General features: G+C 34.9%; 1 protein-coding gene across 1 annotated transcript in view; it reads left to right on the top strand.

The window, feature by feature from the left end:
* The first annotated feature begins 9,041 nt into the window (after nt 1–9,041).
* The window catches only part of LOC127833527 (E3 ubiquitin-protein ligase TRIM37-like), a 35,925-nt gene continuing 33,082 nt past the window's right edge, over nt 9,042–11,884 (top strand). Inside the window, exon 1 of the mRNA XM_052358828.1 lies at nt 9,042–9,204. Coding sequence (XP_052214788.1) covers nt 9,133–9,204 — 72 coding nt within the window. The 5' untranslated portion in view covers nt 9,042–9,132. The remainder of the gene's footprint in view (nt 9,205–11,884) is intronic.

Here is an 11,884-nt window from a genome sequence, read left to right as displayed (position 1 = left end):
TAATGCAAAGCTAATTCGTTTAGTTAATAACTTATCACAGGGACTGGATAATAATAAAAGATCACAGGGACCGGGCAAATACGCGAACCGGTGAAACTTTCTGGTTTTGTATTAAAACAAAACATAATCAAACTATATTTATTTTGTGGTTTTTCTAACAATAGTGCAGACTTTTGCTGATCGAGTTTTTGGTTAACGCGTATTTTCTTTTCTAAGAATTACAAGACAACAGCGATTTCACGGTTATATATATATATATATATATATATATATATATATATATATATATATATATATATATATATATATATATATATATATATATATATATATATATAACCGTATATATTAGCCAGTTTATATATATATATATATATATATATATATATATATATATAACATATAACAAAGTCTCTATTAGCCTTGTTGTATTTAAACAAAAACGCTGTATTATTTTTTGCCGAAGCTTTCGACCTCACGGTCTTCATCAGCGGCCTTTTTTATTTTCAGATGTTTTAATATGAACGGAAATGACGTCGTGCATTTCCGGCGTCAACGTTGTTTACGCGCCCTTTTATTAACGTTTATTCTTGCACGTTGATGCCATATGGTCGGTATGTCCTTAGTTTTGACTTCCACAATTGTTCCATGGTTTTGCGGTACTCGTCCGACCCGCTGAGTTTTTCGAGTCCCATTATTTGGAAATCATCCAATGAATGTCCGTCAGTGTAGAAATGTTCAGCTACCGGGTCACTGTGCTGTGTGCGAATACGCGACAGATTCAATAGATGTCGCTGGTACAGAGTTCCGCCGGTCTCTCCCACATACACGAACCTGCGACAGCGACGACAGTTGACCGCGTACACAACATTGGATGATTTGCAATCAACATTGTTTCTGACGCTGTACTTCCTGCCGCTGGGATCTGTTAAATATTCCGCCTTCATCATGTGCGCATCTCTGCGCCCCACAGGGCCCGCTCATATTGGGTTTTCGGAAGAACATCCTATTGTGTTTTTGTGCACTAGGATGTCTTGCAGGTTGCAATCCAGCCTTTAACTGTCAGGGAAACATCACTTTTACAGCAAAACAACAAAAGTAAAGTAAGAAGATGCACACTTAAAGGAGTAAGCAATCATGAAGAAAAAACCATTTATCTGCGGCCTTAAACTGTCATACAACATAGGAGATATATCTAACAAATAATGGCTTTAATAAACAGCCTTGTTAAAAGGTGAAACGTTTGCTTGCAGCCTAAAACTGTCAGTTAAACATAAATTGTACGGCAAAGCAACACACGATAAAATAAGACAATGTACCGGTAAAAGAGTAGGCAATCAATAATATAGTATAATCCCCGATCCGAGCACTAAACCGCCAGACAACATAGGAGATATAAGCAACAGATACTTGCCTTAAACAGCAGCCTTATTAATAGATGAAAAATTACCTGCAGCCTTAAACTGTCAGGTAAACATAAATTGTCAAGCAAAGCAACGAAAATAAATATAAAAAAGATGTACCGGTAAAAAGTAAGCAATAATATAGTAAAACAATGGATCTGTGGCCCTAAACCATCATGCATAGGAGATATATACAACAGATATGGCCCTAATTACAGGCCTTTGTTAAAGGTGAAAAATTACCTGTATAAATAAGAAAGTAAACAATAATATGTTATACAATGGAGCTGCGGCTTTAAACCAACAAGATGACCAAACAGATGTATACAACAGATTTTGGAATTAAGACCAAGTACAGGTACCTGTTAAGAGGTGAAAATGAATGTGCAGCTTTAAACTATAAGGTTAACCTTAACTGTACAAAAACCTGATGAAGCAAAATATCAAAATGGAATGGTTAAGTAGTAAGGTATCATGAACCCAGTGTAAAACAATGTAGGGGCTGCCTTTAACCATCAGACAACATATGAAAAGTATCTAACACATATTGGCCTTAATAAAGGGTATTGGTAAACTTTTAAATACAATCTGAACCCTTTACCTATCAGGTAAACATAGATTGTACAGCAGAACAACAAAAGTAAAAATATGTACCCATACAGGAGTAAGCAATCATAAATTAAAAGAATGGAACTGCATTCTTAAACTATCAGACAATGAGATAAAAAAAAAACATTGCCTTAATAGCAGACCTTGGTAATAGGTAAAAGGTTACCTGCAGGGTTAAACTGTTGGTTAAACATAAACAGTCAAGCAACACAACAAAAGCAAAGTAATAATTGTAACACATAAACAGGGAAAGATATAATGTACCGTGTAGTACAACTATGGAGCTGTGGTTTGGAACCGACATACAACCAGCATTGGCATGAAGTACAGGTACCAGTAAATGAGAGAAAGACCATTGGAACAATAAATTGTCAGTTAACATATATACATAATATGAAAAATCTTGACAAAAGTAAGATTCAGAATGTACTTGAAAAAGAGCGACCAATCAAAAAGTAATAAACAATTGGGCTGCAGATGTAAACTGGCAGACAGTTAAAAAGACATATACAACAAATACTGTCTCAGAATACAGGCAATGACGAAAAAGGTTAAAGACTACCCGCAGACGTTGGATGTTGGGTAAATTTTGAAAAGTCAATTGACACAACAGAAATGAAATAAAACAGTGGTAAATATAGCTATCGTGCAGTGAGTGTATAAAGAGAATTGGTATGAGTAGCGCCAGCCCCAGACTGGAAATATCCTTTGATGGAATAAAAGAGATATGGGAATAGTGGTACATTTAGCATAGAAATGATTGTCAAAATGTATTGTAACAGCCGCCGAAGATTCATGCCAACTCCTGAACGGGTGTACCGATGTACCAATAATCCAGAGGAATAGCTGTGGGAATAACCATATGGAACAGCTCGGGTAACAAGCCCGTGATTTAAAACGTGAAAGAACTGGGCTAACGATTATCGCTTATGAGTAAGCAAAGTAAAAAGGGTTATGGATTATGATGGAATATATATATGTAATTGTTTCGAGGACAAAACCTAGGAAACGTATTGATCTTATTTGGTGCGACTTAGTGGAGCATGATTATTTACATATGGGATGTGGCAGATCCCTGTGGGGCGACATTCCCTTTAACTCAGAGATATGAAAAACTAATATGCCCAACAGTAGCTTCAAAATCTTGGACCCAGAAGCATCTTTTGGGAGATGAAGATTATCGGGCAGAAGGCAATTTTATTCGTATAGTACGCCAGCACACAGGTTTATGAACCCCAGGAGTATCATCAGGGTATTAATCAAATGAATTGGTATTTTAACAAGTACCAATGGGAAAGATGTGTTGACACTAGATTTGTTAGAATAACTACCCGTAAAGATTTGCATATACGGTAAAATTGGCACATACCAATCAGAAAAACAGGGAAAATAAGTTAAAAACGTTGGTCATAAGAAATAGAAATAAGTTTAGTTAGAGGGGTAGAGTAAACCCCAACGAGGCCTGACTGGGCAGAAATAAAAAGATAAATATATGCATGGCATGTCCAGATATTTGAATCAGACGGAACATGTAAGAAGTACAAGCATGGCCTGATCTGGTACCCAACTTAGGTAAAATAGCTCCTTCGTAAAAAAAATAGTATCAATATCGGCCTAAACTGAATAACTAAAATCCTGCAGAATATGGAAAAATATAAGCATGGACTGAACTGAATAACTAAAATCATGCATAAATTTAGTTCCTTCGTAGAGAACTATAACCTCAATATCGTCTAAACGGAATAACTAAAATCAGAAAGAATACTGAAAAATATAAGCAAGGGTTGCATAAAACATAGTTCCTTCGTAGAGAACAATAACATCAATATCAGCCTGAATGGAATACTGAAATCAGTTTGAATATAGAAAAATATATGCACAGCCTAAATAAATATAGTTCCTTCGTAGAGAACTAAAATCTCAATATCGGCCTGAACGGTCCAACTAAAATCAGGCTGAATATTGTAAAATATAATAAGCAAAGCTTGCATAAACATAGTTCCTTCGTAGAGAACTAAAATATCTATATCGGCCTGAACGGTCCAACTAAAATCAGGCTGAATATTGGAAAATAATAATAAGCAAGGCCTGCATAAACATAGTTCTGCGTAGAGAACTAAAATATCAATATCGGCCTGAACGGTCAAACTAAAATCAGGCTGAATATTGGAAAATAATAATAAGAAAGGCCTGCATAAACATAGTTCTGCGTAGAGAACTATAACATCCATATCAGCCTGAACGGTATAACTAAAATCAGGCTGAATAATGGAAAATATAAAAGCAAGGCCTGCATAAACATAGTTCTGCATAGAGAACTATAATATATTGTTCTGCGTAGAGATCTAATAATAACAATATCAGCCTGAACGGTATAAGCAAAATCAGGCCAAATATTGAAAAATAAATAAGCAAGGCCTGCATAAACATAGTTCTGCGTAGAGACCTATAATAACAATATCAGCCTGAACGGTATAAGCAAAATCAGGCCAAATATTGAAAACTAAATAAGCAAGTCCTGCATAAACATAGTTCCTGCGTAGATAACTATAACAACAATATCAGCCTGAACGGTATAAGCAAAATCAGGCCGAATATTGAAAAATATAATCAAGGCCTGCATAAAAATAGTTCCTTCGTAGAGAACTATAACATCAATATCAGTCTAAACTGAAAAACTCAAATCAGGCATATACATACTTACCGGTACTTCGGAGAGAACTAAACCATTAGTATCAGCCTGAGCTGATAACTATAATCGGACATAACATTAAAAATGTATAAGTATGAAATGAGAACTAAAAAACTGAAGTTCACTAGATAAAACACAATGTTCTGAAGAGTGAAGTCTTCCTGTTTCTAGCCGTAATTGTTCGTTCGAGTCCTTCGTGGTTTAATGTAGTGTTCAATAGGAAGGGCTGGAAACGTGCCTTATCGCCCCATTGTAGTACTTGTACAGGAAGTGCCAGCCAGTGGACAGGTCCTCTGTATTGGGGTGTTGAGAGGTAGGCAGGTTTAATGTAGTGTTCAAAGAAAGGGCTGGAAACATGCCTTATCGCCCCTTTGTAGTACTTGTACAGGAAGTGCCAGCCAGCATACAGGTCCTTTGTATTGCGGTGTTGAGAGGTAGGCGTGGCCTGAAATGATAACTAACAGCATGCAAATATTATAAAACCAGCAGCATACAGAACAGATGATTAATATCATTTAAACTTGGTATAATATTGAAAATATAATAACAGATTACACAAATTACATTAATATTGCGAAAGAGATTATAAATAATTGTCTCCAAATCCTATTGTAAAATATACTGTGAGTCGAAAACATAATCAAATGTTAAGAAGAGCCGCTTTTTTATAATTCATACAGTATATAACCCATGAGTTCAAGATTGTGAATATGATTCACATTGTTCATGACTAAAGTACATAAAGACACATGTCGGTAAATGATAGTATATTAAATAGCAAGCATGGCTTTTAGTGACAATAACACTTGAGTGTGTTTTAGAGATAGATACAAATGTAATGTCTTGCTTATAATGAGCACAAATGTTATACGTACACAAATACTTGAAACCTGAAACTTGCTAATTTGATAAAACACCTATATATAAATATATAAATCAAAATGTGTTTACAAAACATATACTTGTACATACAATTGATATAAAAAATAAAGATTGATAGATATTACTCTTATGAAGCATTTATCAAAGTATAATAATGGAAAATAGTTTGATAAATAAAAATGTAGAAAGAAACTTCAGCAAGTTTTTGGCATCATAAAGACACGGTTTTTCATTAACTGAAGGATACGTGAAAGGATATTTCTGTTCTCTGGCTCGGGCTGTGGGATTCCGCAGCTACCCGTCACCTTTACGGACACTCCTTGGGTATAACCTTATGTGAACTATTGTGACTACAAGTCACAAATAGACTGACCCGATGTGACTACAAGACAAAACTTGAAGGTTAAAATTACAGTGTGACTATAAGACACACCACACCACATACAAATAATATATATATATATGAATATGAAGCTTTTATAATATTAAAATTACTTATAGTTTTTAGTAGTTACAGACTTTACAAGGATATGTTAATGAAAATATTACAACCAAATAATTGCCATAAAGAAAACATTAACAAAAATAGCACAACAAAACACATCACAAGAATTTTAAAATACACACGTTGACCATATAAATGAGGTATGGTAATATAGACTAAAATGAAAGGGTGTTTTATTGTTTATTTCATAAAAACGTGATGACATGTGTTAATGTGACAGTGGGAACCCCAGCTAAACTGATATAACAAATGTGTCGTAAATATTCATAAAGTATAAGCCCAGGCTGAACTTAAAATTAAATAAGCCAATAATAAATATACAAGATGTATAGAGCTGACCCGAATTGATCATCATTCTTAAAAAGGCAGAAAAATAATAATTTAAACAGCCAGAACTTAAAGTCAGGCACAAATGTTAACACGATATTTGAATACTTATCTGAACTGAATCAGTATGACTGATACAGGGCAGCGACAACTGTGTAGCTGACCAGCATAAAAAAGTGACTGGCGATATGCGCTTATTACGCTGTGGGCGTCGCCATCTTGGAAACCTTTCACGGTAGACTGCGTAAACGTCGCAACGTTTTCTGCACACGGCACTGATAAGCATGTATACTCGTTCAACTGCCCTTTAAACTTAGTATCACACGGGATTACACCATTGGTGTAAGTCTTCGTACAACGAGAGATGATCCTTCACATAAACGGAATGAAAAGGCATCATATCATATTAAAATTAATCCTTGGAAGTATCGCTTAAAAGCGTTATTGTTAATTTAGACCATATTGGATTGCCACGTTAGTCTAGAAGGATCCAAAGGGCCACAATGGCCAACACTGTGACCCCACACTGAGGTTATACACAAGTAATTAAATATAAGGCTTGAACCAATATAATGTTCAACCATTAAGAAATCGTAAAATGACATAAAATATTTTATGTGTGCATAAAATATTATAAAATTAAATGTCTACATCAAAGCAAAAAGTTAACATAGAACACAAATAAAATAATTTGATTCTACTGGGGCTCGAACCTTGGGCCTCTAATATGTGAAGCGAGCGTGTAGCCACTACACTACGGAACCGCTTGAAAAATCACCTTCTAACTAAGATATTAATAAGTGACTGTAGTGTAACGGTTATCAATAAAGCAATAAACCGTGAAATCGCTGTTGTCTTGTAAAATTGAAGAAAATACGCGTTAACCAAAACTCGAACAGCAAAAGTCTGGGATATTGTTAGAAAAACCACAAAATAAATATAGTTTGATTATGTTTTGTTTTTATACAAAACCAGAAAGTTTCACCAGTTCGCGTATTTGCCCGCGCCCTGTGATCTTTTATTATTTCCCAGTCCCTGTGATCAGTTATTAATAAAAAGAAATAGCTTTGCATTATTGGCAATAAATGTTGTAGTAAATTTAATAGGCACAAATGCAGTACTTACCGGTATTTACACTAATTTACACAAAAAAATCACCACTATGCAAGATATTCTGACAACAAAAATATATCCATTGATCCGTAAAATAACTTCTCCTCCCATAAGCGAAAAATAAACGTATTACATACGAGTCGCCGCACTTCAGTGCGACGCCAATTAATGGTTTGGCTTTACAATATCATCGTTAACAATCCATATTACTTTTTTCGGCGTAAGCTGAATAAGCCAGCTTTTCACCCTGACTTGACCTTTGTAAGTGTCCAATAATACTCAAATAAAATTTCCCGCGGCTAGGTACGAATGAATACACTTCATTTATTCCATTGGCTGATTTGAGTATAACACCAGAACATTGGAAACATATCCGCGTCTTTGTAACACTGTTTTACTGCATGAAACAATTTTATCTCTAATGAAAAGGCCCAATAGATAGAACAGTTTTACAATCAATTTTCGACATAAATACAGTTTGTGCGTTCACCTTTTATTTTCAGAGAATTACCAGCGCAAAAGCGTTTAACTAAAGGCTATGTTGTCATATTTAGTACTTACTTGCATTGCATTTCAACCCGCGAGGTTTCGGGTCAATACGCGGTCATTTTGTGAAAGTCAGAGTTTATATACAGTTCATCACCGGAGTTCGCAAAAGGGGTTGCGATCATTGTGTCTTACTGACAATAACGTAGTGACTGTAATGCATTGCATTCCAATCCGCAAGGTATCAAGGTCAGTTTGCGGTCAGTTGCAGAAATCTTTATATAAACGCCGTCTCGTAAACTTTGTGCACTTGAAGTCTGTTTTGATCAGAAAGATACTAAATAAAGATATTCGGCGATATTATTGTGGTATGTCAATCATCGATTTTTAATATGGTTTCAAAATTTGCATGATAAGGACCAATTTTGATAAAATTAATTAGAAATATTTATCCATTTAGACCAGTTTATTAAGCATGACCACAATAATTCGCTATACTATAATTATGCAATTAAATAAGATTCGAGTATTGCCGGCTGACCTATATGCACTCGTTTATTTTCATGTTTCTTGTGTTTTTCTATTCTGTAAATATAGATATCTGAGTAATAATATCACATAAAGCAAAATAAGCCACGAAATCTGGCGCAACACCCCGTAATTGATTTGCTTATGATGTAGCTAACAACTGCGCAGAAAAAAGGCATCCGCTACTTTTTATCTCATAGAGATAACTTTTGATCGTTCATAAACATCGACCACAATCAACGCCGTATATCTTTTTTTAAAGATATTTCTTGTTTCTTGTAACTCAAGCATGGAGGAAAACTAAAATAAACATTGAAGATGCTAGTCTTCTTATCCATGATTGGTTAAATTATGTCTTGATGTGCACATGACTTTTATAATGTATCGTTCTAAACCAATAAATATGTTTAAACTAACCTTGTTGTGGGACGCTTTAAGCTAAAACGTTTAATTTCGGCGCCGAATGTTACACTGATCCGTATTTGGCACAAGTACACAACTTGAAAAAACTTGAAAAAAACTAGCAACAGCAAACAAAAGTTATAAAATAGGTTGATTGGAGGACCATAATGTTATAATAACAGAGGATGGCATCTGGAAATTCGAGTAATCCATCTAATAATATGCAGGCTCACGGAAACGATCACAATACAGTAGAGGTACATGATTCGAATATACTATCCAATGTTATAATATTCGGATAATACTTTTTGGATAGTTCTTGTTCGGTATGTGTAGTTACAATATTAAAACTCCCAGCTATTGACCCTCCGGGACGCTGGGTGTTGCAACTGGTTACGGCATGTTTACGTCAAGTCTCCCGCCTGGAATCTGGGTGGTTCTTTAATCAATAAAACTAGCAACAAACAATTTTCTGGCATAAATATACACAAACGTATCACATACATATATATCACCAATGCGCAAAATTACAGGGCTTTTTTTTCTTCTTTGAAACTGCCCGTGGACGTATATTTTGACATTAAGACACCCACAATTCACAAATGTAACATGGACGCGATTTTTTACAAGAAAACAGACTTTTTGTGCTAAGTTTCGTTTCACGGTTTTTCATTGCGATTTTGCAATTTTTGTTTATAAATCGTTTAAATGGTGTCGTTTCAATTGATTACAAACGTGAATCGATTAAAATGTTAAAACCAGTGTATATTTGTTTACGCGCGGCCGATCAACCTCACTATTATCCAAACAAAATTGCGTCGCGGTACTATGCAAAAATGATAAAAAAACACACCAAATAATCCAGATTAATTGAAATTTGCGACAACCATAAAAAAGCCGAATACTTCTAGAGAAGGGTAAGTGTTTTATTATGAATTATTAAAACAGACATGGATTAAATTATGAGAAAAGTAATTCGTTTGCAATTATTGTAAATATTGGTTCAAAAAAAGTCTAATTGTGATCCATTCACATGAACATGTTCAACAGTTTCATTATTATAATGTTCTGGGAACGATTTATTTTAATTACAATACCAACAATTTCTTAAATGAAAGTAGGTTTGTCACTCGATATACTATATTTCGGATATGTTAAATTTCGGACATCTAAAGAAAGTGATATTTATGTGTTGATTTGTTGTTGATAGTTTGTAAAAATAAGTTTTGTGTTATTTCAGACAACAAGAATGAATGGTGGCAAGTATCCTGGGCCTTTCTGTCAAGAAATGGATGTGAAGATTCAGCGATTTTTTTGTCCAATACCCGTACCGGTCCAATTGAAAAAAATTTAGCCGTGAAAACCTGAAAATTGGGAAAAATCGAGTCGTGAAACGCTGAAATTGGGAAATTGGTGTATTTGATTTAATGGTCCCAAATCCTTTTAAATTGATTCTAAGTGTTTTCAAGCTGTCAATATTATATTTACCTAGGTTCAAACCACAGGTGGTTAGCGTGTTGCTATGATATTGCCCAGTTCAATAAGTGATTAGCCTCCCCTGATGAGTTGTCGTTCTTAAATTGATTCAACTTCCGGTTAGCAAAGAATTCCAAGATGGCGACAAACAATGAAGTAGAGTGTGACATAGTTTTTGAACGGTTATCAGTGCGTGAATTACGATTATAACTGAAAGATCGAGGCGAAAATGTATCAGGAAATCAACCTGAATTGATCAAAAGAGCCAGGGGGCTCTTGAAATTAGGAAAGAGGACGCTAAAAGAGATTGAAATCTCGGACAACGTAGATCATGATATTCGTCAATGTCAATTATTTACAACGCCGCTCGGAGAGAAATTACCCACACCGTCTGATATAAAAGAATGCTGGGATGAGAATTTAGATAAAGTTCCAAATTTTTGTAAAGAGGACTTGTATAACTATTTGGTATTAAGCAAATCAAGGACTCATGACAAGGAAAATAGGAATGCCAAGCGTCAATTGAAAGCGGCTGTGTTTTACGAAGACAGACATGTGCACAGTGTACGATACCACCAGATTACCCCAGAGTGTTCACATTGCTGTGTCCGAGCAAAGGTTATACCATACCTTCCAACAGACAATAAGAAAAAAGATTACGATGCTTGGGTCTGTCTGGCTAAGATGTCAGGAATGGTTCATGCTGCTGGCTGCAACTGCACTGCTGGGTAAGAACTAGGATAGAGTAAGAGTTAGACTATCAGATTCATGTAAAAACCATTAAGATTCGAAAACATATATATATACCCATGTAGTTTGCATAAAATATATCTTTGTTACACATTGCTTTAAACAGTTAAAAGTTTTATGAAACAACTTACAACATACATGTACATGTAGATGCGAACTATATTTATTTGAAACTTTAATATAACCTGAGATATATTGTTTTAAATGCAACTATCTGGCCACTGACGTTTACATGTGATGATTTAATTTTTTCAATTGACAAGAGTTAGAGAAAAGTAAGAAATTGATAATAAATATTATGTTTAATTTTATTTCAGAGAGGGCGAATCGTGCAACCATGTGGCAGCGCTGCTATATGCATTAGTTGACATTACAGATAAATGGAAAGATGGAACAGGAGCATCAACCTCAAAACCATGTAAGTGGAATAGGCCTCGGAAACGAAAACTCAGTCCTCAGAAGTCGCAAAACATTCCTTTCAAAAAAATTAAATATGAAGAAAAGACTACTGAACGTGAACCCAAACACAAGCAACAACTGAATACATGTACAATGGACTGTGTAAAACCGCTGAATCTTCATTTGCTATGTCTTAAATTTAAGAGCTGTGCCCCGAATGCAGCATTGCTGCTAAGTATGGAGACTGGAAAAGAAATTGTGCAACAAGCAGAGGATTTAAAACTTCCAAATTTGCATACAGTTCCATATATG

The sequence above is a fragment of the Dreissena polymorpha genome, chromosome 1 (genome assembly GCF_020536995.1).
Source record: "Dreissena polymorpha isolate Duluth1 chromosome 1, UMN_Dpol_1.0, whole genome shotgun sequence".
Classification (NCBI taxonomy): Eukaryota; Metazoa; Mollusca; class Bivalvia; order Myida; family Dreissenidae; genus Dreissena; species Dreissena polymorpha.
Note: the sequence above shows the minus strand (reverse complement) of the source record. Positions and strands in the feature narration are given on the sequence as shown.